This window comes from Budorcas taxicolor, chromosome 6, assembly GCF_023091745.1.
Source record: "Budorcas taxicolor isolate Tak-1 chromosome 6, Takin1.1, whole genome shotgun sequence".
Classification (NCBI taxonomy): domain Eukaryota; kingdom Metazoa; phylum Chordata; class Mammalia; order Artiodactyla; family Bovidae; genus Budorcas; species Budorcas taxicolor.
Window position 1 is genome coordinate 22,178,326 of NC_068915.1, and position 27,597 is coordinate 22,205,922.

General features: G+C 38.5%; 1 protein-coding gene and 1 non-coding gene across 3 annotated transcripts in view; one reads left to right on the forward strand and one right to left on the reverse strand.

The window, feature by feature from the left end:
* Window positions 1–27,597, forward strand: part of SLC9B2 (solute carrier family 9 member B2) — a 63,547-nt gene that overhangs the window by 2,010 nt on the left and 33,940 nt on the right. For both annotated transcript variants that reach the window (XR_008199600.1, XM_052642027.1), the window contains exons 2-6: window positions 208–298; window positions 10,698–10,832; window positions 11,728–11,905; window positions 17,944–18,114; window positions 26,718–26,860. Coding sequence is in view for 1 of the 2 variants with exons in the window: in XM_052642027.1 (XP_052497987.1) it covers window positions 10,743–10,832; window positions 11,728–11,905; window positions 17,944–18,114; window positions 26,718–26,860 (582 nt within the window). In the remaining variant the exon portion in view is untranslated. The remainder of the gene's footprint in view (window positions 1–207; window positions 299–10,697; window positions 10,833–11,727; window positions 11,906–17,943; window positions 18,115–26,717; window positions 26,861–27,597) is intronic.
* LOC128050130 (U6 spliceosomal RNA) lies at window positions 23,768–23,873 on the reverse strand. The gene has a single exon (XR_008199640.1). It is a non-coding gene; the product is annotated as a U6 spliceosomal RNA (small nuclear RNA).

A 27,597-nucleotide genomic window follows, 5' to 3' on the forward strand; every position in this document is an offset into this window, starting at 1 on the left:
AAATCTCTCTTGGCTTAAAATGACTTGGCATGGTTTCTGTTTTCTGCTCAACCCTGCATAATATGTTTGCTATGGAGCCTCCAAAAGTCACTTGAACCTAATCTCTTCAGTTTCTTTAGATGGGAAATGAAACCATGAGATGAGATCCAGGGGCTGACAGTGATTTGAATGCTTTCAGTTGGACCCTGTTCTCTCTCGTTTCTACAGAACCCCACATTCGAGTTGGCCCCTGAAGGAACTTGAGTTTGTTACCCATAGAACAGACTATCTCTGAAGTCTCTTATTTGACAAGTATAAGGTAAAACATTTCTTCATTTAAAATATTCTCAGAGTATGTTATATAACAAGAGATTGCTCACTATCTGGTTCATTAGTTCTGTTTTTATGTTTGTTTGTTTATATGAAAATTATTTTATTTTACATTTATTTGTTAGACTGTGCCGGGTCTTAGTTGAGACATGCTGGATGTTTAGTTGTGGTATGCTAACTCCTAATTGCTGCATGTGGGATGTAGTTCCCTGACCAGGTATCAAACCTAGGCCTCCTACAATGGGAGCCTGTGGAGTCTTAGCCACCCGACCACGAGGGAAGTCCCCTCTAGTCCTGTTGATAATTGGGAGACCGCTCATTCTTGGGTCATAGCAAACACCCTCTTCCAACAACACAAGAGAAGACTCTACACATGGACAACTGCACATGGAACAACAGACTGGTTACAAATAGGAAAAGGAGTCCGTCAAGGCTGTATATTGTCACCCTGCTTGTTTAACTTATATGCAGAGTACATCATGAGAAACGCTGGACTGGAAGAAGCACAAGCTGGAATCAAGATTGCCGAGAGAAATATCAATAACCTCAGATATGCAGATGACACCACCCTTATGGCAGAACGTGAAGAGGAACTAAAAAGTCTCTTGATGAAAGTGAAAGAGGAGAGTGAAAAAGTTGGCTTAAAGTTCAACATTCAGAAAACTAAGATCATGGCATCTGGGCCCATCACTTCATGGGAAATAGATGGGGAAGCAGTGGAAACAGTGTCAGACTTTATTTTGGGGGGCTCCAAAATCACTGCAGATGGTGATTGCAGCCATGAAGTTAAAAGACGCTTACTCCTTGGAAGGAAAGTTATGACCAACCTAGACAGCATATTGAAAAGCAGAGACATTACTTTGCCAACAAAGGACCATCTAGTCAAGGCTATGGTTTTTCCAGTGGTCATGTATGGAATGTGAGAGTTGGACTGTGAAGAAAGCTGAGCGCCGAAGAATTGATGCGTTTGAACTGTGATGTTGGAGAAGACTCTTGAGAGTCCCTTGGACTGCAAGGAGATCCAACCAGTCCATTCTGAAGGAGATCAGCCCTGGGATTTCTTTGGAGGAAATGATGCTGAAGCTGAAACTCCAGTACTTTGGCCACCTCATGCCAAGAGTTGACTCATTGGAAAAGACTCTGATGCTGGGAGGGATTGGGGGCAGGAGGAGAAGGGGACGACCGAGGATGAGATGGCTGGATGGCATCACCGACTCAATGGACATGAGTCTGAGTGAACTCCGGGAGATGACGAGGGACAGGGAGGCCTGGAGTGCTGCGATTCATGGGGTCGCAAAGAGTGGGACACGACTGAGTGACTGAACTGAACTAAACTGAACAGGTTCTTGGTTGGCACACAAACCCTAATGACAGATTTTTCCTCTGGGGGAGAAGAATTTACATCTTTCGTCACGTAAAGCATAGGAGCATGGTGTGCAGGGAGATGGAGCTACCTGTATATGCACTTGTGTAATGAGGGAGCATTCTTTGTAGTCATGGGTGATGCATGCTAAGGAGAGTGCAATTGTGATTAAGTTCTAAAGAGTTTTTAACAACCTTATAGAGAGCTGTTGGGGTTTCCCAGGTGGTGCTAGTGGTAAAGAACCCACCTGCCAATGCAGGAGACGTAAGAGACCTGGATCCTTCGATCCCTGGATCTAGAAGATCTCCTAGAGGAAGGCATGACAACCCACTCCAGTGTTCTTGCCTAGAAAATCCCATGGACAGAGGAGCCTGGCAGGCTATAGTCCATAGGGTCACAAAGAGTCAGACATGACTGAAACGACTTAGCACGCATGCATGCATAAAACTATTAAGTATACCTGGCCAATACAAATGAAAGCTCTTTGCGGTTCTTTTAGGAATCTATCATTTATGTTTCTGTAGTTCACAAGGAGGAATGAAAGGTGTGAGTTTACTAGTGTCTCTTATCTGTGCTCTTCAGCATAGCACGTGTGTGCTGCTTTCTCAAGGAAAATCTTATAAAAGAAAGATAAAGTACTAGGGGAATTTGGGGGGACTCCATGATGTACTTAGTACTGGTTTAAGATTTTCTGCGACATAGGCATTGTCATCATTTTGCAGATGAAGAAAATGATCCAGATTGATTGAGTAACTTGCCCCAAATAGGCCCATTAGGAGGATTCACTAATTCACACAAGGATTCACACTCAGGGTTTTCATGTCCATTTTCCTCTAACGTCTCCATATTTTGCATATTATGCTCATTATGTTCTCATTGGCATTGGTGTGCACAAACTTCCCTATATATAATTTTCTTTTCACCCCTTATCCTTTAATCATGTGTTTCCTCTGCCTATGATGGTCTTTATTTTCTTTACAAGATTAAGTCATTTTTCAAGGCTTGATTCAGGTATGAGCCAAGCAGGGCAGTATCTTCTCTCCCCTGTTTAACTCTATGCCTGCACTTCTTTACATTATAATTAAATGACCTTAAGGTGGCACTCACTGCTGTAACAGATAATCTCCAAAACCTCAGTAACTTAACACAGTAGAAACTTAATTCTTACTCATATAAATTCGAACCAGATGTTGAGCTGGTGGCCTTCTACTCAGTGATTCAGGAACCCTAACTCTTTTTATATTATGACTTTGCAATCCCCTAAGGCCTTGGAGTCCTTAGTTTCTAGAAAATGGACAGGAAAAGAGAAAGCATGTGGAGGATTACATGGGAAATTTCTTACAGCAATGGAAGTATAATACATCATTAACGCCCATATCCACTTGCCAGACTCGGGGACTTGCCAAACTGATCTGCAAGGGAGTCTGGGAAACGTCAGCCATCTGTGTGCCCAGGCAGCAGAGGAAACAGGTTTGGTGAGCACATAGCAATCTTTGTCCCTTTCTTAAGAAGAAGAGACTGCATCTAAGTCATCTTTATATCTCTATGCTTTTACACACCATACAGACCCAGTGAAAGTCTGATGAACTTCACTCATTGTCAAAAGATGGGGTTGCTTAACCCATGTGCCTAAAATCAAAACTTACCACACTCTATTATGGTTGCCTAGGAAATGAATTGTCATTCTCTGACTAGGTAGCAACCTTTGAGTACAGGAACAATTTACATTTCAAATCCCCCAAACAAGGGCTAGAACACAATAAGAGCTTAATACATGTTTGTTGAATGAATGAATGAGTCCTCAGGGAAAAAAGGGACAGAGTTAGTCTATATGAAATTAGGAAATACTGATCAGGAAGGTGACATTTGAGTTATGAGAATGACTAGTAGAACTTTACTGAGTAGAGAAAGTAAAATATGAAACCTTACACAGCGATGGTAGTGGTGTTTTTGTTGCTCTTGTTTTATTTACTTCATGAGTAGAAGTTTAGAAAACAATCAAATGTTTGTAAACCTAACTTTTTAAAATTTCAGTATTCAAATATTACAACTAAACTTCAAAGGATAGGACAGAAAAAAATATATAAAATGACAAGCTATGTAATCTCTAATGACAAAAAAAAATGGTACTAAAAAACTTGGCTCTGATTTTTAGCTATTGAAATGTTGTTTTCGAGATATTTTTTGAGAAGTTTCAATAATACAAAGGCAGTGTTTGTCCTCTATGAAAATCAAGACGGTAGGGAGACACGTATAGGCCAAAGGTTCCCCATCATTGCTCCTTTCCTGAGCTTCTCAAAGCTGGCTCTGCAACAGTCACCTGTTGTATTGGTTAGGATGCTTTGGGCTAAGTATCAGGATATTCAGCCAAAGTTGTCTTCAAAAATACCAGCTTCTTTTCTCATATGATGAGATATATGAAGGTAAGTGGATCCAGGGTTTGTAGCATATTGATATCAGGGTCCAGGTTTCTTTCCATGAGCTCAGTCAGTTCAGTTCAGTTGTTCAGTCGTGTCCAACTCTTTGCAACCCCATGGACTGCAGCACACCAGACTTCCCTGTCCATCACCAACTCTCGGAGTTTGCTCAAATTCATGTCCTTCGAGTGGGTGATGCCAGCCAACCATCTCATCCTCTGTCATCCCCTTCTCCTCCCTCCTTCAATCTTTCCCAGCATCAGGGTCTTTTCCAATAAGTCAGTTCTTCGCATCAGGTGGCCAAAGTGTTGGAGCTTCAGCTTCAACATAAGTCCTTCCAATGAATATTCAGGACTGATTTCCTTTAGGATGGACTGGTTGGATATCCTTGCTGTCCAAGAGACTCAAGAGTCTTCTCCAACACCACAGTTCAAAAGCATCAGTTCTTTGACATTCAGCTTTCTTTGTGGTCCAACTCTCACATCAACACATGACTACGGGAAAAACCATAGCTTTGTCTATACCTTTGTTGGTAAAGTAATGTCTCTGCTTTTTAATATGCTGTCTAGCTTTGTTGAAGGTTTTCTTCCAAGGAGCAAGAGTCTTTTATTTTCATGGCTGCAGTCACCATCTGCAGTGATTTTGGAGCCCCCTCCCCAAAATTAAGTCTGTCACTGTTTCCATTGTTTCCCTATCTATTTGCCATGAAGTGATGGGACTGGATTCCATGATCTTAGTTTTCTGAATGTTCAGTTTTAAGCCACCTTTTTCACTCTCCTCTTTCAGTTTCATCAAAAGGCTCTTTAGTTCTTCTTCACTTTCTGCCATAAGGGTGGTGTCATCTGCATATCTGAGGTTATTGATATTTCTCCCGGCAATCTTGATTCCAGCTTGTGCTTCATCCAGTCCAGCATTTCTCATGACATACTCTGCATATAAGTTAAATAAGCAGGGTGACGATGTTTAGCCTTGATGTACTCCTTTCCCAATTTGGAACCAGTCCATTGTTACATGTCTGGTTAATTGTTGCTTTTTGACCTGCATACAGATTTCTCAGGAGGCAGGTCAGGTGGTCTGGTATTCCCATCTCTTTCAGAATGTTCCACAGTTTGTTGTGATCCACACAGTCAAAGGCTTTAGCAAAGTCAATGAAGCAGAAGTAGATGTTTTCCGGAATTCTCTTGCTTTTTCTGTGATCCAGTAGATGTTGGCAATTTGATCTCTGGTTCCTCTACCTTTTCTAAATCCAACTCGAACATCTGGAAGTTCTCAGTCCACGTACTGTTCAAGCCTAGCTTGGAGAATTTTGAGCATCACTTTGCTAGCGTGTGAGATGAGTGCAATTGTGTGGTGGTTTGAACATTCTTTGCGATTGCTTTTCTTTGGGATTGGAATGAAAACTGAACTTTTCCAGACCTGTGGCCACTGCTGAACTCATGTTGACTTTTTCTTCATGGGTAAATCATGGCTGCTAAAATTCCAAGAAACACAGTCCCCCATCCACAGCTTCATCCTCCCTGCTAACATACACACACACACACACACACACACACACACACACACGCACGCACGCACGCGCACACGCACACACACACACACACACACACACGACAAAAGGTGAAAGGCATTCTCCTCTGGCCTCTCTGCCTTTATATCAGGAAAGAAACTCTTATCCAATAGTCCCCAATCAGCCTTGCCCACAACTTTCACTGGTAAAAAATGAATCATACTCTGTCCTAAACCAACAGCTGGCAGAGAGGCCTGATGTAACAGGCTGATTTAGACCAGTCATAATTTATTCTTAGGGGTGGGGAAGGGATCCACAGGCATACCGGAGCAGTGGCTCTTAGGTAAGTGATAAGTCATGTTGCCACACTTGGGGAGATTAGTGTCTGGAGATTCTTATTTTAGTAAGCCTAAAAGTAATATTTTAAACTTTCAATTAAATATATTTGCCCTTGGGTGGAAGAATTTTTTGAAAAGAGCAGCAGATATCAGATTCCTTCTTCCCCAGGGATAATTTCCCTTTATTCCTTATGAGAAGTAATAACATTATTTCATGATTTCAAGTCACCCTATCAGTTAACCAAACAGAATAGTAGTTGTTTTCCTTTGATAAATTGATCTCATGTGGTTGGCACACTTAATACTTTCTTTTTTTTCCTTTGTACCAGTCTCTTTTTTTATTATTTTTTAATTTTTTAAAATACAAATTTATTTATTTTAATTGGAGGCTAATTACTTTACAATATTGTATTGGTTTTTGCCATAATAAGGGAGTTCTCATTCAAGGAGATATTCTCAGTCTTTTCAGTAATTGGCAATGACATTTTAAGCCCTTCTTTTCACTTGATCTGAGCTTCTTACTGATGAGAAATGAACATCAGATCAGAGCTGGTTAGCAGAGTCCAGAAATTAGAAAGTTTTGATATGTTCTACATGGAAATACTGTATGAGATGGAGACTCTATACTTTTAACACATAAATGGGGGGAACGCCAAAGGTAGATTTTTACGATAATCATTATAGAGTACTTAGTGAATAGAAATACTTTTTCAAATGCATGAATACAACATATAGAGTACTCCAGCAGTATATGTAGACTCTCAGCATAGTGTCGGCCTGTCCATACTGCAGACGGAAAATAACAAGAACAGCCAGTCTTTACCATGTAATGATTTTTCAGCAGTAATTCAGTTGATAGCAGTAAGTGTATTCTATTTGAGCATGAACCTGTGGACATTTGCAAGTTGAAAGCTCTTTTATTTTTTCTGAAATATTATACAAAGTACTTCTAAACATTTATATTAACACAATAACCTGAAAAAAAGACCGATTTAACAAACCTCTTTGTGTTTATGAAAGTGTATTTACAGAGTGGTTTTCAAAGTGTGCTTCACTTGCCAGGAAGAACAGGGGTGAGAGGACAGAGCTCCTTCAACTCCACTTTTATCTATCCCATTTATTGGACTTCAGGATAAGGTTTCATTTGATAAAGGATCTCTGAGCTCAAAAATATTTGAAAACTGCTGTAGAAGATTCTAGGCAGTTTCCTCATCTTCTTTGAAAACTGCAGAAACAAAAAAAATTACCTTGTATTGTGGCAGGTGGGATTAAGTTACCTAAAATCAAATTACCAGATTCTATCTATGAAACATATTATTACCAAGGGAAGTTGTACCATTTTCTTTTCTCTAAAGCTCTAAGAATTGCACAAATTCTTTTTAAATGTGTTTTAAATTACATTTTAAAATCTTATTGTAAAAATACTAACAATAAAGAAGCAGAATACAAATAAAATTCCCACAATTCCAATTCTATTTCCTTCCCCAAAGGCAACTCCTGTTCACAGACAGTACTGTTCATATTCTTGATCTACTATTCTTAATCTTCAGTTTCCTCTCAAGTTTGGAGGAACGGCAAAAGATATTGTTCCTTTGAAATTCACACTTCTCTAATTTTGGTGGCATTGTGTCTAATACTGGAAAATAAAGCTCAAAGTAAACTAACATAGTTTCTGAGTATGTGCATCAGTCCTGGAGGAAATTCTGTATACTGGGAATGCTAAAGAGAGGGCTTCCCTGATGGCTCAGACAGTAACGAATCTGCCTGCAGTGTAGGAGGCCTGGAGTTTGAAGTTGGGACGATCCCCTGGAGAAGGGGCTAGATACTCCACCAGTATTCTTGCCTGTAGAATCCCATGGACCCAGGAGCCTGGCGAGCTACAGTGCATGGGATCACAAAGAACTGGACAGGACCAAGCAACTAACACTTTCACTTTCTAAAGAGAGACATGAGTAGCCAATATCCTTTGCACGTGTTTTTAGAAAATACTTTGACCTACTAACCTACAAATAAGTGGGCAGTCACAGTGCTCCTAACATTCATGACCTTGGGCTTAGGGCATGTCTCATTCTTCTACTGAAATCTGTATTTGAGACAGAAAAAATTGATTAACATTTTTTACTGAATTTATGAAATTTATAAAATTTTACCATTTGATGAAAAATGTATGTTTTTCTAGTACGGTTTACAAATTGTGTATCAGTCTGAATAAAGCAAAATCCTGATTGAGAAACGGGAAAAAAACATGTTTTTCTGTGTGGGCACCTTTTAGTATTTATCTAGACTGTACCTTGCCTTTCTAGTTCTCAGTGTGATTCTGTGATATACAAAAATCTCTCAAAGCATCTCATTTGAACTGGATTTTTTAAATTGAAGTTCCTTAATTCTTAAAATCTTAAGGCATAGTTAAGGGCAAGTTTTCACCTGCCTGTTAACTGATCATTCAGAATATATAAACAATATTTGTCAAGAGAATAAAATAAAAGTTCTTATATTATTTATTTTGTTGCCAATGGTGTGCAATTTAAATGGATTAGTAAAAAATTTGTTTGTAACATTTATAACATTGGAAAAAAGTAAAGCTGAACATAATATGATAGAACGTTGAAATAATTTTATTTACTTGTAAAATGTGTTTTCAAAGTTATAATAAACTATGGGTATATATGAGTAGAATAATGCAGTGATTTGGTAGAAATGACATAAAGTCAGAGACATAGATTAAAGAACTATCGCACTTCACAAATTTTTATTGCTTTTCTGTGGAGCTTGGTAGATACTAGCTGTATTCATTAACGAAAATTATTTAGCTTCTCCAGGCTTTAATTTTCTTATTTAAATATGAAAGAGATCGGACAAGATAATTTCCAAAGGCCTTTCCAACTTTTCTTATTCCATCAAACTGTGAATGACTTTGAGTTACTTAGAAGCCATCTGCATATGTGCACGCTTAGTCACTTCAGTCATGTCCGACTCTTTGTGACCCCATGGACTGTAGCCTGCCAGGCTCCTCTGTCCACGGGATTTTCCAGGCAAGAATACTGGATTAATTTGCCATTTCCTCCTCCAGGGAATCTTCCCAACCCAGGGATCAAACCCATGTCTCTTGAGGCTCCTGTATTGGCAGGTGGATTCTTTACCATTGAGCCATTTGGGAAGCCTTGAGAAGCCATTTTGTTTCTCCATATTTCCTCACTTAAAAATTTTTCCAATTCAGACACCCAGCATCTCAGATGAATTCTAAACAGCTCTCTTGAAACTTCACTGGGCCCAAAGACTTTTAAAGACTTCCATGAACAATTAAAAAAAAAAAACAGTTAGGGGGACTTCCCTGGTGATCCAGTGGTCAAGATGCCAGTGTGACCAACATTGTGTTTTGTGAGGAAGAAAAATGGTGGTGATGGTTGTGATGGTGGAAAGAATATAATTTTCTTTGAAATTTTAAATGCAAACATCTTGCATTTTGTTAAACAGAGAATGACTCCTTGAGGCAGGGGTCCTGATTAATCCTTGGTCATGAATGTTGACCACATATTAGACACTTTCATGGGTATTGACTTAGATTTTCCCTTCTCTCACATAATTTTCTCTTTGGTTCTGTCAAAACTTATAGTTTGTCCCTCTGTTATAATACTCATCATATTTGTTGCATTAGGAATAAGTTTTGTTAATAGAAAAAAGAAAACTTGACTGATAGTGGTTTATACAATTACTCCAAAGCTTGGCAGTCCAAGACTGATGCAACAACTGATGATGTCGTCAAGGAACCAGCTCCTCCCTACTTGTCTACTATCCTGGGTATAGGAATTTCTATTCTCATGGTTGAAGGATGGCTGTTGGCCCTCCAAGTAGTATATCGCATTCTGAGAAGGAGAAAGAAATATGATATGAGAGGGCAAAGAGTAAACAGTATCATCCTCGAAAGGCCTTTTCGTATTGTTTGGGAATGAAACTCCTCCCAAGGGACTCCCACTTATATCTCATTACATGGAAGTATGACTCATGGGCACCTCTAGCTGCTGAAGTAGATAGGAATTGGAATATTTGGCTTTTCAGCCTAGATAGCAGGGGAGGCCAAGGGAGACATTGAAGTGGGTGTTTCTGAAACCAATTATAGGTCTGCCCTATCAGTCTTTTTAGTTACTTCATATAAGTGATTTCAGGGTGTGGGGTGTATTGTAAGTCTGTAGAGAATAAAGGATATTTGCATTATCCAAGTAACTATCAAGAGACTGTCCTAGCACTTATTGTGGCTGCTCCATCATTGTGCTGTGGGTTTGTTTTTTTTTTTTTACTTTAATTTTGAAATAAGAACTAAGCAAGAATTAGTGATTGTAGTTTCTCTGAATATGATGGAATCCATAGATTTCTCTTCGGTGCCTCATTTCCTCGTGTCAGTATTGGAAAGCTACCTGCCCCTTTTCAACTCCAAAATGACCCATTAGAGAGGAGAATAAAACAGAAATATTACTAGGATTATTTGAAGTACAACTCAGAAAGCAGGGTGGGAAAGAAATCATATAAAAATATGATGGTGAACAAGGGCTTTTTCAAGAAAGGTAAAAAGGTAAGAATTAGGAAAATATATTGTAATCCAAAAAAACAAAACTCAGTTGAAAGTTAAGAATAGTGTAACCTATGTTAGCCATTCATAAAGGGGAAATATAAGTATATTCATTTAAATTGCTCAAATTGCTGTTTAAATAATTTATTTAAATCTCAAATTGCTATTCTATACCTACACTCTTTCTCTTTCAAAACAGATCTTCTTCCTCTTCCCTATATCATCTTATTCTTAATTATAAATCATGAGGAATCAAGATAAAAGAGCTGCACACAAAGATTCAGAACCATCCACAGAGGTGAATCACACAGCCTCGTCATATCAAGGAAGCCAGGTATGATCAAATGTAAAACATCCCAACCATTTCCTTAAGGTGTGTGTGTGTGTGAAGTCGCTCAGTCGTGTCTGACTCTTTGCGACCCCGTGGACTGTAGCCCACCAGGCTCCTCTGTCCATGGGATTCTCCAGGCAAGAATACTGGAGTGGGTTGCCATTTCCTTCTCCAGGGATCTTCCCAACCCAGGGATCGAACCCAGGTCTCCTGCATTGCAGGCAGACGCTTTATCCTCTGAGCCACCAGGGAAGCCAGGCCTTTAAGGTGGGGACTTCCTTAAGGTGGGGACTGTATATTTCCAAATCCTTGACAGAATTGTATTCTGTTCATTCTCTGTCACTCAGTTAACAATTCTCTCCTTTCTTAAATCCCCAAACTGATGGTAGGTGTGGTTACCAGTTTTCCCAGATAGTCAGCAGCTGGTCCTACATGGAGAGCCTGTGAGATACTTTATGTTCTCAGCCTAACCTCTAGAATGATGCTGGTTTCTTCCACCTCTTTCTCTATTGCTTAAAATTCAAGTAAATGAATGAATGTGAATTTGTTTTCACCACAGATGATTATCTCTTTTTGAATCACTCTGACATATTTAGTAGCTATTGCCTTGAGCTGTGTTTTAAATAGGCTAATTTTTAAACCCAGTATTGAAAAACATAATGAAATTTTATGTGACTCAATAATGCTGCAAATATTGACTCAGTGGTAAGTACTCCTTACATAGTTCTTGTTCCAAGCATTCACCAGTTAGCTAGTAATGAAGCTGTTTGTTTCTCCTGTAAAGTGTCAGCCTTGATTCTAGCAATGGGAATTTGATTTGTGATGTGATGGCTCAGTAACTATAAAAAGGTACAGTAAATACATAGTTGTAAGAATTTTTTAATTGCTTTAAACACAGCAGGAAACAGGTATGAACCTCAGAGGTGTAGATGGAAATGAACCAACAGAAGGAAGTAACTTACTGAATAACAATGAAAAAATGCAAGAAACACCAGCTGAACCAAATCATTCGCAAAGACGAAGACAAACACGTGCTTGTCCTCCACGTGGTTTACTGGCTAGAGTAATAACAAATGGTAGGTACATGGTAAGGATGAATTCAGAACAAGAGGGTAAAAGATAAAGTTGTTATAACGATCAATTCCAAAATAATATGGCTTAAAGGGCAAAAAGGCATTTACTTCTCTCTCACATAAAAACTACAAGGTGAACAATTTATAACTGTAGGTAACTCTGCTCCATAGTCCTTCAGGGTCCCAGGATGACATGCTCTACCACCTTCAACCCAGGGCTTTCCAGAGCACCGTTGTCACGGCGCTGTTGAAGCTAGTAGGAAGAGGGAGAGATCAGAGACCAAACGCGTCTACCTTTTCTGTATCTGAGGAATTTCACAGGATTATGTAAGCCTTCCAAGGAGAAAAATGATTGAGAAATCACTTACAAACAGAAAAGCACTGCGTAAATGTTAGTTCTTATTACTGTTAAGTAATGCCAGTAGTGTTTGAGCAAACAGCTCAGTTTTGACTTCAAATGAATCTATCATTTTTTTAAGTTTCCAATTCAGCTTATTGCTGCTCTTAAAACGTGGGGGGTAAAGATTATCTCAGCACTATTTTGAATGTTGTTAGGGCTGGGATCTATTTGTCTTTTAGGAATGATGTGGAGGCATCTCAACATTATTGTATCAATTTGGTAAATAAATGGATGTCCAGATTCAGTAATGCTGTTTTTGTTCAAATAGAATGCGTGCATGTGTATGTCTATTATATGTATATTGGAGAGTGTCTAATATGGTAGGAAAAAGGAGAAGGGAATTGAAACTTGTCTATAAACACAAATTTAAAGACAGGTTCAAAAACTTCACTGAGTAATGACAGTGTCATTAGAGTAAATATATGGCCTCCCCCAATAAATATATTGACCTCAAAGTAAGTTTACTAAAAAATCAGACTCACTTCTTTATAGTTATACTTCATTTATGAGCTCTGACAAACATTTTTATCATTCTCAACTATGATAGTGGAAGCCAAGCATAATATGTTATATGATACTTCAGGCTCCAGTATGTTTTCAATGAAATTAGTTAAGTTTTTAGACTACCTTAAGGAAACAAACCTCAAAGTTTATCTAAAACTTGTAAAGAAAACTAGGTTCCAAAATATACACTAGTTGAGAAAGCAATAGATAATGTAATAATCTTTCTGTCCTTTTTGTTATTTTTTTTTTAACTTTCTCTGTTCAAGTAATGGCATACTTCTAGTTAAAACATTTAAGTCTCCACCAAGTCCCAAAGATAAAGTTACAGTACAAAAAACATGGATTGCACTAAGGGCGGGGTATACATGAGTGATGTGATTGGGAGACTGATTTTGTTTGTTTAAGATGAGGGGTTCGGAGGGGATTGTTGTTGTTTGTTTTGGTGGTTGTTTTGTTTTTTCTGCAAGCCAACCTGCATGGCTTGCAGGGATCTTAGTTCCCTGACCAGGGATTGAACCCGGGCCACAGCAGTGAAAGCACCAAGTCCTTACCACTGGATCTCTCGGGAATTCCCCGGGAGACTAATTTTTTTTAATTCTGTAATCATTGTCTATAAAGCTGCCTGAGAAATGGGGACTCATGGTATATAAACAGCTTTCACTTGTGTTCCTATGCTTCTGCTTCCATGGCTCACAAGACTGCTTTTGTCCCCCTGTACACAAAGTATTCTTCTTAAAGGAGTAAATCTTACTTGGGAAAATATTATTTTTCAAAATTATAGATAGTAAATTATTAACTGAATGAAACATGATTCAGAGAAACTTTATGAATATACATTTACTATGTTTTAGAACTTCATTATGAATATGAGAAAGGAAAAGGAAAATTATAGGTTTTTTTCTTAAAAAAGTAGTATTGAAGTAAAAAATTCTTAATTCTGCCTTTCTGAATTTAGTATAAAACTGGGTTTTTCCTATGATAAAATAAAATTCAGTAGCTGGCAATTTCTACTTTCCCATTATACTTCCAAAACTGTTAGAAATTTCAGTCCCTATAGCTGGTTGGGAAATTCTAAAGGCCTATTTGTTATCTTGTAATAGCATCATAAACCTAGAAAACCTGGAACAATTCTGTAGGGGTTTAAAAAAGGGGACATTGGACTTGATCTCTAGCAGTGTGTAGATAAAGAACGATCCTCTCATTTATACCAATGAAAACATCTAAAAACAATATTTTAAGTCTTTTTAAATATGCCTTTTATCTGACAAGAAAACAGGAAGTCATCAGACACCAAAACCGAAGTATAATTGGGAGAGATGAACACTCAACTGGCCTTCTCTCCAGAGGCTTTTGGAAAACACCAGTGAACTTGAGATTCATTTTGAGAACTGTGAGGATATAGGAGGCTTTGCTAGAGTTTGCCCAGGTTGGGAGGAGTATCATAGAAGTCATTTTCCCTCACGCAAAACTGGAACCCAGTGTGATGGTGTATTTGAGGTAAACGTGCCCTGCAAAGGGGCCCAGTCACTAAACCTGTCTGTTTAAACTGTAGTGCTGGCTGGGGGAGGGGAGAATCTCCCCTAAAAATGGGTAACTTCAATTCTGATTTGTGCTCTAAATTCACAGAAAAGAACCTCCAGCTGAAAATATATCTAAAAGTGGTCCCAGATTGTAGTGTCTAATGGTTGAAACAAATACAGATCCTGTCTGAGAAAACTCATTTAACCTAAGGCTCCAAAAATTCCTAAAGATAAAGTTCCAAGGAAGAGTTCATTGCTTCAAGAAAACAAACAAACAAACAACAACAACCAAAAAATCACAAACAAATGCACAAGGAAACATTTCAAACTGTTTTCATTATCAGAAAATAGAATATAAAATATTTCTGATGTCTACAAAGAAGTTAAAGAAGAAATAACAAATATGAGTACAAAACAAATAACTCTGTAAAAATGAGCAGATTTTAATAAGAACCAAATTAAAATTCTAGAAATGAAAAATAAAGTATAGTCATTTAAATTTAAAACAGTAAATGGATTAGACAGCAGAGTAAGTGAAAAGAAAATTGGTTAACTAGCAAATAGATCTGTACAGTGAAAAACACAAAGATGGGAAATGTGAAACTAGGGTTAGTGATGTGAAAAGGGTATAAACATTTAGTCATAGTTCCAGAAACAGAGACTAGGAAGAATGAGGGAGATAAAATATTTGAAGAAATACAGAATTTTCCAGAATGGGTAAAAAAGATAAATCCTAAGCAAACCAAATGGAAACCATTCCTTAATGTATATACTGAAATTTCAGAAAATCAAAGGAAAAGATCTTAAAAACAACCAAAGAAAAAGAATTCCCTAAAACAGATAAAATTAGACTTAAAAACAATAATGAAAGACAGAAAACCAAAGAATAATATTTTCAAGGAACTGAAAGTGACTCTCGACTTAGAATTGTATACCTGGAAAAGCTATCTTTTAAGAATGAGAATAAAGATAATTCCAGATAAATAAAACCAAAAGTAATAGAGTATGCTCTGCTATATGAATTAGTTTATCAGTTCAGTTGGTGAATCAAGTCTGACTCTTTGTGACCCCATGGACTGCAGCATTCCAGGCTTCCCTGTCCATCGCCAACTCTGGGAGCTTACTCAAACTCATGTCCATTGAGTCGGTGATGCCTTCCAACCATCTTATCCTCATTGTCCCCTTCTCCTCCCACCTTCAAATCTTTCCCAGCATCAGGCTCTTTTCTAATCAGTCGGTTCTTTGCATCAGGTGGCCAAAGTATTGGAGTTTCAGCTTCACCATCAGTCCTTCCAATGAATATTCAGGACCAATTTCCTTTAGGATGGACTGGTTGGATCTCCTTGCTGTCCAAGGGACTCTCAAGAGTCTTCTCCAACACCACAGTTCAAAAGCACCAATTCTTTGGCACTTGGCTTTCTTTATAGTCCAACTCTCACATCACTATTGGAAAAACCATAGCTTTGACTAGACAGACCTTTGTTGATAATGTCTCTGCTTTTTAATATGCTATCTAGATTGGTCATAAGTTTTCTTCCAAGGAGTAAGCGTCTTTTAATTTCATGACTGCAGTCACCATCTGCAGTGATTTTGGAGCTCCCCAAAATTAAGTCTGTCACTGTTCCAATTGTTTCCCCCTCTATTTGCCAGAAGTGATGGGACCAGATGCCATGATCTTAGTTTTCTGAATGTTGAGTTTTAAGCCAACTTCTTCACTCTCCTCTTTCACTTTCACTTTCATCAAGAGGCTCTTTAGTTCCTCTTCACTTTCTGCCATAAGGGTGGTGTCATCTGCATATCTGAGGTTATTGATATTTCTCCTGGCAATCTTGATTCCAGCTTGTGCTTCATCCAGTCCAGCTTTTCTCATGATGTACTCTGCATATAAGTTAAATAATCAGGGTGACAGTATACAGCCTTGACGTACTCCCTTCCGGATTTGGAACCAGTCTCTTGTTCCATGTCCAGTTCTAACTGTTGCTTCTTGACCTGCCTACACATTTCTCAGGAGGCAGATCAGGTGGTCTGGTATTCCCATCTCTTTAAGAATTTTCCAGAGTTTGTTGTGATCCACACAACAGAATTGCTTTGGTGTAGTCAATAAAGCGGAAATAGATGTTTTTCTGGAACTCTGTTGCTTTCTCAGTGATCCAATGGATGTTGGCAATTTGATCTCTGAATTAGTTTATATGCAATGGCAAATAGATAATTGTGTTGCTGTAATATGGAGTTTGCATTTTTGTATATAATTTTTCCTGGCATCTTAATATTTAACATAATCGAGCAGTAGCAGATTAAGTACAAAGTGAAAGATCAGGTATTACAATTATAAAGCTTTACTAACTTTAAAGATAAAACATTTTTAAAAGCTGAACATCCTGGTCAAGTTCCTTCTTTTCAGGCAGTTAGCTGTTCTCTTAGGGACTCAAACACTTAAACTTGCCATGATGTGAAGGTATCTAATGAGACCACGTGTAGATGAAGAATTTGCCAAGACTTACCCCAATTAAAAAAAAATTCAACAACAAACCATTTGATTAATGGAAAAGACTACAGTCTGGGTCAGATTTTGGTGAAACTGCTTTCTATCTAGAGCAAATGCTATCAAGATTCTACATCTTGAAATACTAAGTGTGCTTCCAGGGTTTCAGTTGTTGGGTTTTTGTTTTTGTTTTTGTTTTTTTGGCCAAGCCACACAGCTTGTGGAATTTTAGTTCACCAACTAGGGATCAAACCCAGGACATGGCAGTGAAAGTGCCAAGGCCTAACCTCTGAACAGCCCAGAAATTCCCTGGTTCCAGGGTCTAAGTCTGCAACGAAGTGGTTGACTATGGGAGATACAAATATTAGTGGAGATATAACTGTGCTGGTACTTTTATTAGGATTGTTGTTTTTGTTAGTGCTTTGGTCACAAGTTTTGAGTTGTGAGTGGTCTGCCCTATTCTTTTTCCTGTGAGCCTTTCTGTTTTCAAAGTTTAATTTTGTAGAACACAGGGTTTTCGAACAGGGAAACATATCTCACATTCTAATAGACATGCCTCTCCAAAATAAAATACTTTAGGCAGCAAAATAATTGTCCAGATGAAAGGTTTGAGATGCCATAATGAATGATGATCAAAAAAGGTAAGTATGTGGGTAATTCTAAACAGACATTGACTATAGAAAAGCAGTAATTAAACGATAAAGTTTAATTCAAAACAGAACTTGAATACTAAAATACTGGAATATGATTGTTCGGGTGTTCTCATGTTCCGTGAAGAGGATAAAGATAGCGACTGTTTCTCTTTTTTTATTTACTAGTGAATATTGATGGTAAAATTACAAGAAAAAATAAGGGAATTGTAAAAAAATCCAAAATAGTAGTTTCTTCTGACAGTGTGTAAGGAAGTAGATGATAGGATTAAGAGGGGTGCATAGGTAGATTCAGAGTCACTGGTAATATCCTATTTTTTAAGACAGTTGATAATTGCCCAATTGTTTATTTTACTGATGTTCTTTAAAACTTACATGTGATTATAAATATTTGTATTATGTATTCATTTTCTTATGATTGGATTATATTAAAACCTGCAGATGACAACTCATTGGTAGAAACTAGTTTTCCTGGTTTATTTCAGCTACTATGGTGGTTCTTCTGTGGGCTGTGGTTTGGTCAGTTACCGGCAGTGAATGTCTTCCTGGAGGAAACTTGTTTGGAATTATAATGCTACTCTATTGTGCCATCACTGGAGGTAAACTTTTCGGACTCATTAAGTTACCTACATTACCTCCACTGCCTCCTCTTCTGGGTAAGTGCTAAACACTTCCTATTTTCTTCAGAGTAAATCATATTTTAAATACAGTAGCTTGGAAAGCTTTGGGAGATAAATATAAAATATTTTTGTATTTGCTGTAGTAGAGCCAAAACAAAAGCCAGTTGTTACATTTTAAGATCAGTGAACAGGTTGTTAAATAGATTTTAAAATAGATTTTTATTGATTTATTTGTGTATGTTTTGGCCATGCCATTTGTAGGATCTTAATTTTCCAACCAGAGATTGAACCCAGACCCCAGAAGTGAAAGCACTGAGTCTTTAACTACTGGATTGCCAGGGAATTCCCTAAACAGCAATTTTTAAAAATTATATTATATGTAATTTAAATGAAATAGCTTACAATAAAAACAAGAGCAATAAATACTCAAAACAGATCATTTCCTAATTATTTTACTAAATATCCCTCTTATCTATGCTTGAGATTATGGAAATAACATATAATGGTGTGCCTCTCACTGTCTTCCTAAATCCACATTCTCTGACACTGTGTTGGTAGCTTAACATCAGCCATGGAGGAAATATCTATATGACAGAAATCAGCAAGTGCTAGAAATTAGGACTTAATATATTATTAATCATTCACATCATTGATAAGTGAGTGATGTTCCAACATGCATTTTCATTGTTTCATTTTCATCTTATTCATTAACATAAACAAAACTATCAACCAATATTTCTGATATCGCTATACTCACTCATAAGTGATATAAGTGACTTCTTTGCTAAACCAGATAGTAGGCAAGCATTTATTTGTAATGTGCTTTTGTCAATTCATGGCTGAACTGCAACCATAGTTGGTTATGAATATGGAGTTCAACAGTGAAAACTAATGAGAGCATTCTGTGAAAATCAATTGGCTACATAGAATTTGGGGCTTCCTGGGTAGCTCAATTGGTAAAGAATCTGCCTGAAGTGTAAGAGACCTGGGTTCAATCCCTGGGTTGGGAAGATCCCCTGGAGGAGGGCACAGCAACCCACTCCAGTATCCTTGCCTGGAGAATTCCATGGCAGAGGAGCCTGGTGGGCTACAGTCCATGGGGTCACAAAGAGTCAGACACAGTGATGACTGTTGTATATTTATAAACTATATTCTGTACATCCTTTATATCAGTAAAATTTATAACAAATCTGTAAACATATAAATATAAATACACACACTTCTTTGGACACCTACTTATTAAGCATTTATCAGCATATTATTGGGCATCCAAACTTTCCAAACATGATACACATGAAAATTAGTTTTCACACTGGACGTTGTATCTTTAATGTTTCTTCTAAAAATTCTATGTTATAAAATTTTAGTTTACTACTTTCATTCTACCACAAAAGAGATTTTGTGTCCTTTTCTAACAGATACATAAATCACTTTTATTTTAAAATTGCATACCTTTTACACATACAGATATATTTGCACACATTTCCTGAGTCAAATTGTTTTCTGTTATTTTATGTTAGCGAGGACAATGAATTTATTTGCTTTTGAGTTTGTGGTCAGCGGCAGCAGTTCAGTCATGTCTGACACTTTGTGACCCCATGCACTGTAGCCCACCAGGCTCCTCTGACCATGGGGTTTCCCAGGCAAGAATACAGGAGTGGGTTACCATTTCCTCCTCCAGGGGATCTTCCTGACCCAGGGATCAAACCCACATCTCTTGCATCTCCTGCATTGCAGGCAGATTCTTTACCGCTAGTGCCACCTGGGAAGCTCCTCTGTGGTCAGCAGTTGAAGCTAAATATAAAAAGAACTAGAGTTATTTACATCTTTAAGAGAATTATTTATCACTTATTTTATTTTTGGCTTTGCTGGGCCTTCATCGCTGCGCAGGCTTTTCTCTAGTTGCAACAAGCAGGGCTGCTCTCTAGTGGTGTCTGGGCTTGTCATTGCGGTGGCATCTTATGTTGCGAAGCATGGGCTCTAGGGCACCCGGACATCAGTAGCTGAGTTGCGGTTCCCAGGCTCTAGAACGCAGGCTCAGTAATTGTGGCACCCAGGCTTAGCTACTCTGAGGCATGTGGGATCTCCCCAGATTAGGGATAGGACCCGTGTCTCCTGCACCAGCAGGCAGGTTTTTTACCACTGAGCCACCAGGGAAGTCAAAGTTATTTACCTCTTATCATGCACTATTTCTTAATATATTTTTCAATGTTAGGTAAAACTACAGGGTTTTTGTGGAGAAGGCAATGGCACCCCGCTCCAGTACTCTTGCCTGGAAAATCCCATGGACAGAGGAGCCTGGTAGGCTGCAGTCCATGGGGTCACGAAGAGTCTGACACAACTGAGCAACTTCGCTTTCACTTTTCACTTTCATGCATTGGAGAAGGAAATGGCAACCCACTCCAGTGTTCTTGCCTGGAGAATCCCAGGGATGGGGAAGCCCAGTGGGCTGCTGTCTATGGTGTTGCACAGAGTCGGGCGTGACTGAAGCGACTTAGCAGCACAGGGTTTTTGTGTTTGGGTTTTTTTTTCTTTTTTTGCTTAATTCATATTATTTATCATGAGTGCTTTTTATTCTCTGAAGTTTATTAATGGCATTGTTGTTAAAATGAGTTGTTCCTAGATATGCCTGTGAAGTGAAAGTGAAAGTCGTTCAGTTGTGTCTGACTCTTGTGACCTTCCATGGAATTCTCCAGGCCAGAATACTGGAGTGGGTAGCCTTTCCCTTCTCCAGGGGATCTTCCCAACCCAGGGATCGAACCCAGATCTCCTACATTGCAGGTGGATTATTTGCCAGCTGAGCCACAAGGGAAGTCCAAGAACACTGGAGTAGGTATCCGATCCCTTCTTCAGGGGATCTTCCCGACTCAGGAATCAAACTGGGGTCTCCTGTATTACAGGCAGATTCTTTACCAACTGAGCTATGAGAGAAGCCCTAGCTATGCCTGTGTGCTATGATAAAAGGTTGGCAATCCATCTCTTTTGTAAATAAGATATTATTGGAATGTACCCATGCTCATTCCTCTGCGTATTGTCTGGCTATTTTCACACCACAGTGCAGAGTTGAGAAGTTGTGAGAGACCCTGCGGCCCACAAAATCTAAGATGTCTCTTATCTGATCTGCCCTCGGCAGGAAGTGTTTGCTGACTCATATATCTAAATCAGTGTTTCTCAAACTTTATCATAGAAAAATTACCTTGGGACCTTGTTACAATGCAGCTTCTAATTAAGTAGATCTGAGGATGGGACCTGAGATTTTACATTTCTAATAAGTTGATTAGAGAGAGAGAGAGTTAGTCACTTTAGTCGTGTCTGACTCTTTTGCAACCCCGTGGACTATAGCCAGCCAGGCTCCTCTGTCCATGGAATTCTCTAGGCAAGAATTCTGGAGTGGGTTGCCATTTCCTCCTCCAGGGGATCTTCCCGACTCAGGGATCAAACCTAGGACTCGTGCTTCCCCACCAGGGAAGCCCAATAAGTTCTCTTAGGTTTTTCATATAGTCTAATAATCATAATTTTCAATCACATAGGAATCATTTCAGGAAGTTTTTTAAAAGCTGGTGCCCAAAGATTCTGAATTAATTGATACGCTATATGCCCTGGGCATCAGAATTTTTAAAAGCTCCCCAAGTGATTCTAATATGCGACCTAAGTTGAGACTGCTGTTCCAGAATCCATGAAAAAGCGCTTTGTACTTCATCTTTTTTCCCCATTCTGTGCCTGTTATTACAACAAAATATACCATGTAGCCAAGTGGTACATCCCTGGGCTTTGAGATCACGTGAAATCTTCTGGAGTAACTGAAACTATTCTGAAAGGTCACATATCTGATGTATCTTACATCAGATACATGTGATGTCCCTTTTGGCAGTGTTAACACTTGTAACAAAAAGAAGTTTACCAGTTCTTATTGTAGCAGTGTGTGCTCAGTTGCTTCAGTCATGTCCAACTCTTTGCTATCCTATAAACTGTTACCCACAAGGCTCCTCTGTCAGTGGGGTTTCTCCAGGCAAGAATACTGGAATGGCTTGCCATTTCCTCTTCCAGGGCATCTTCCCAACCCAGGGAGCTAACCAACGTCTCCTGCATCTTCTGCATCCCAGGTGGATTCTTTACCACTAAGTGTCACTCAAATCACTATTGTAATAGGGCCAGGATCTGAAACTGGAACATTATCTGAATTCATAAAGGCTGTTATGACAATGTGTTACTGGAACATTATCTGAATTCATAAAGGCTTGTTATGACAGATGTGTATGCTAATTGCCTGTTCTATATTTTCAAAAACTCATTGAAATGATTGCTAGAGGGACTTCCCTGGTGGTGTAATGTCTAAGACTCTACATTCCCAAGTCAGGGGCCCAGGTTCAATCCCTGGTCAGGGAACTAGATCCAACACGCTGCAACTGAAGATCCCATGTGCTGCAACTAACACCTAACACGACCAAAATAAATACATAAATAAGTATTTTTTTAAAGACTTAAAGAAGAAATAATGGCTGGCAATGGAGGATGAAAGTGCATTTTTTGTTCCCAAAATTAATGTGAAGGCAATTTCCCTGGACCACTTTCCTTTGCCAATGGTCCGTGCTGATGATTTTTATTTGAATGTTCTTCTTCTGGCCTGTAAGCCCACTTGGGTCTCTCTGTTGGTTGTGGAGGAAAGAACACATTTCTTAATAGAGGAGTATTATTCTTTTTTATTCTTAAATGGAAATATTTTTAAATATGCAAGAGTTATCAATTCATGGCCAATCTTATTTGGCCATCTACTTTCAAGATTTTTTGAAGCAAATTATTATTGAAAAAAATTTCCATAATACAAATTAAGAAAAAAAGAATAACAGTCCTCCATCAAAGGAGGTATTCTTTTTTCCACAACCAAGGGAGAGGCTCACGTGGGCTTAAAGGAGAGAAGAGGACACAGCCAAGTTGCTGTCGGGTGGCCCCAGCAACCCAGACCACTGGCAAAGGACACTGAGTCCCAGGGAAACTTTCACTTTCATTTGGGGAACAAAAAATGCTCCCTTCTACCTTAAAATTCCAAGAAAGCCTCATAACATATTAGATTATTATTCTTTTTGATTTCAGGTAGTTACATGCTATCATAATTTAGGGCTGGTTTAGATCCACATTTCAAGTTTCAGTAAAAAACAATTGACATACTAATAAAATATATGGTTAGTGCAATGTTTTGGACTTGCTAATTCATCAGTATCCATAAATATGAAATATGCCTATACCTTAGGGCTTAATATTTCCACTGCTAGAAATTATCCTGTGGATATACTTATACAAACCTACAAATATGTAAGCTCCATGTGGACAAAGACCCTGTTGGTCTAGCTCATATCTGTATCATCAGGGTAATACATAAAGGTTTGGCCCTTATAAGGCAAATACAGACACACACACATATGCATAAACATATGCTCGTGTGTGTGTGTGTGTGTGTATGTATGTGCACACCTCAGTAGAAATATGTCCAGGATATATTATTAAATGAGGAAAAAAATACACAGTGGTATATAAATGTGCTTTTATTTGTGTCCGGCACACAGACACACACACACACGCACACACACACACAGGCATGCTTAAATAGGTATTGGAACTTTCTGAAAGTGGACAGAAAATCCTTAACAGTGGAAACAAACCTTTGAGGAATGAAGATCAAAAGTTGCAATTGAAAAATATGGAACGCTTCACGAATTTGCGTGTCATCCTTGCGCAGGGGCCATGCTAATCTTCTCTGTATTGTTCCAATTTTAGTATATGTGCTGCCGAAGCGACACGCAAATCCATGAAGCGTTCCATATTTTTCAATCTTTTTAACAAGTGGTGCTGGGAAAACTGGTCAACCACTTGTAAAAGAATGAAACTAGATCACTTTCTAACACCACACACAAAAATAAACTCAAAATGGATTAAAGATCTAAATGTAAGACCAGAAACTATAAAACTCCTAGAGGAGAACATAGGCAAAACACTCTCCAACATAAATCACAGCAGGATCCTCTATGATCCACCTCCCAGAATTCTGGAAACAAAAGCAAAAATAAACAAATGGGATCTAATTAAAATTAAAAGCTTCTGCACAACAAAGGAAAATATAAGCAAGGTGAAAAGACAGCCTTCTGAATGGGAGAAAATAATAGCAAATGAAGCAACTGACAAACAACTAATCTCAAAAATATACAAGCAACTTATGCAGCTCAATTCCAGAAAAATAAACGACCCAATCAAAAAATGGGCCAAAGAACTAAATAGACATTTCTCCAAAGAAGACATACGGATGGCTAACAAACACATGAAAAGATGTTCAACATCACTCATTATCAGAGAAATGCAAATCAAAACCACAATGAGGTACCACTTCACACCAGTCAGAATGGCTGCGATCCAAAAATCTGCAAGCAATAAATGCTGGAGAGGGTGTGGAGAAAAGGGAACCTTCCTACACTGTTGGTGGGAATGCAAACTAGTACAGCCACTTTGGAGAACAGTGTGGAGATTCCTTAAAAAATTGCAAATAGAACTCCCTTATGACCCAGCAATCCCACTGCTGGGCATACACACCGAGGAAACCAGAATTGAAAGAGACACATGTACCCCAATGTTCATCGCAGCACTGTTTATAATAGCCAGGACATGGAAACAACCTAGATGTCCATCAGCAGATGAATGGATAAGAAAGCTGTGGTACATATACACAATGGAGTATTACTCAGCCGTTAAAAAGAATTCATTTGAATCAGTTCTGATGAGATGGATGAAACTGGAGCCGATTATACAGAGTGAAGTAAGCCAGAAAGAAAAACACCAATACAGTATACTAACACATATATATGGAATTTAGAAAGATGGCAATGACGACCCTGTATGCAAGACAGGAAAAAAGACACAGATGTGTATAACGGACTTTTGGACTCAGAGGGAGAGGGAGAGGGTGGGATGATTTGGGAGAATGGCATTCTAACATGTATACTATCATGTAAGAATTGAATCGCCAGTCTATGTCTGACGCAGGATACAGCATGCTTGGGGCTGGGGCATGGGGATGACCCACAGAGATGTTATGGGGAGGGCGGTGGGAGGGGGGCTCATGTTTGGGAACACATGTAAGAATTAAAGATTTTAAAATTAAAAAAATAAAAAATAAAAAAATAAATACATTAAAAAAAAAAGTTGCAATTGAGGTAGGGCATATACTTGTCACTTTATCCTCGTCAGTAATTTTTAATTTTACCATCAGTTCAGTTCAGTTCAGTCGCTCAGTCGTGTCCAACTCTTTGCGACCCCATGAATCGCAGCACACCAGGCCTCCCTGTCCATCACCATAGGCATGTATTATTCTTATAATTATTCTTTTTAAAATAGTTATTGTGGGCCAGTTATTACCTTCACAAATTCTAGAAAGACCATGACCACAGAATTCAGAACTTAGAGACCTCTTCCAGATGAAATGTCAGTAATGAAATATGCCTGGGAGGGGTGCTTCTTTACCTATCTGCATCAGGAGCAAGTCACAAAAAAGTACACTGGTGATTCTTTTCTGTTCTCATAGCTTATATTCAAAACATCCCAACACTCATAAATGTGTCCAGTCATTTAACGGGTGATGCTTATAAGGGCATGGTGAGAAGAGGGCAGTGCTGGAGAACAGAGGCTAGAAGCCTCACAGTATCTACTGGAGAAGTATTTCCCTTTGTACAACATGTGGTATTATCACTGAGGGCAGGATTCCTTCACAAACTACTCAGTCACACTCAGCTACCTGCCCTTCCCAAAATGTCACACTTCTTTTTCATACCTTGGAAGAAACTGCTGTCTCTTTCAGAGGTTTTTCAACTCCTCAGACTCTTCACCCCTTTTCCTCTCCTTGGGGCCCTTCTGACTCACCCCTTTCATCTCAGCTCATACAGTGCCTCCTCGTGCTTCTGTAAAAGTCACTTTGTCAATTTGTCTTGCTCCCCTAGAGGCTGAAAGCTTGTTGAGGTGTGGTACCCAGTTTTTGTTCATTATTATATCTCTAATGCCTATTATAGTATCTGAAACACTGAAAGCATTTGGTGAATGTTGAATGGCTAAGTGAAAAAAGAGTTACCACCTGACGTGACAGAGCATGTCATATTTCATCAAAACTCACTTTAAGCCTTTGCAGAGCAGGTTATGTGTTTTTAAATTAAACTATGTGAAGGTAAAATAGAATCCATATAGGTATTTATTGATATTTCTGGTAACCTGACATAGCCAATAATTTCACGAGCTATTTGCTGTTTACACAGAGATGACTAAACTGGACGTTGTATTAAAATTTTTTTACATTTAGAATTTGATCACATTTTCCAAATACTGCATCCTGTTTCTCCCTTTCAGGTTCAGATTAGGAATTATTAATTATTCTAATCTGTTGTTTTAATCTGCATATTAAAACCTTACATTAGCTCCTCTAATTGATTATATTATTTTCATTTTTCTAGTTAAAAGTTTAACCTAATTTCACCTAATGAATAAGCAAAAAAGAAAGTATTGATATTACCTACCTAGGATTATAGGGTTGTCTCTTTAATAGCTAAAATGCCAAAACTTACTGCCTTTATTTGAAAACTAAAGAATTGTTGACCTCTCCATTCTAGGCATGCTGCTTGCTGGCTTTCTCATCAGAAATATCCCTGTCATCAGTGATAACATACAGATCAAGCACAAGTGGTCTTCTGCTTTGAGAAGCATAGCCCTGTCTGTCATACTGATCCGCGCTGGCCTTGGGCTTGACTCAAATGTACGAAGTACAGATTTCTAATTATTGACTAGGAATTTTGCTCCTTCACTACTGCCAGTATTTAGAATCACTGAGATTTGGGAATGGGGGTGGATGCTGCATGACATTCTCAGGACAAGAAGAGAGTCCATGCAGGAATACTCCAGAAGATGTTGCCTCTTCTTGCTTGGAGAAAAGTGGAGTTACTGTGTGGTGACAACACCAAGAATAAAGATCCTCCACTTCTCTGACAGAGATATTGGCTGTAGTTAGAGATGATGCCTGAGAGAGAGGAGATGTCATTTTTGGTGGGCAAAGCCTCATGCAAGTTTTTAGGGCTGAGAATTGGCTCAGGAAACTTGCCTTGTATATAGAATGAGTCTCAAGTATGGGTTTTATTAATGCTTTTTACATGTATGTTTTGATTGTGGGAATGAATATTTTGGGGGATAAAGGTTTTCACCCAAGCCTCATTTGGGGACCGCAGATTATAAATAAAGCTAAACCTGAGAGGATTAAACTAGCTAGTGTGTGGATTATGAACACAGACACTGGAAGCGGCCTGCTTGGGTGCAAACCTAGATCCACAGCTCACTGATGTCGTGATCTGAGGCCAAGCACTTTAATGTGTGCCTTTTTGCATAAGCACATCTTCAAAATGAGCATAATGATATTACCTGTATTGTAGGGCTGCTATGAGGAATAGATAAGCTTTCTCTAAACGCTTAGAATACAGGATGTTCTAAGCAGAACATTCC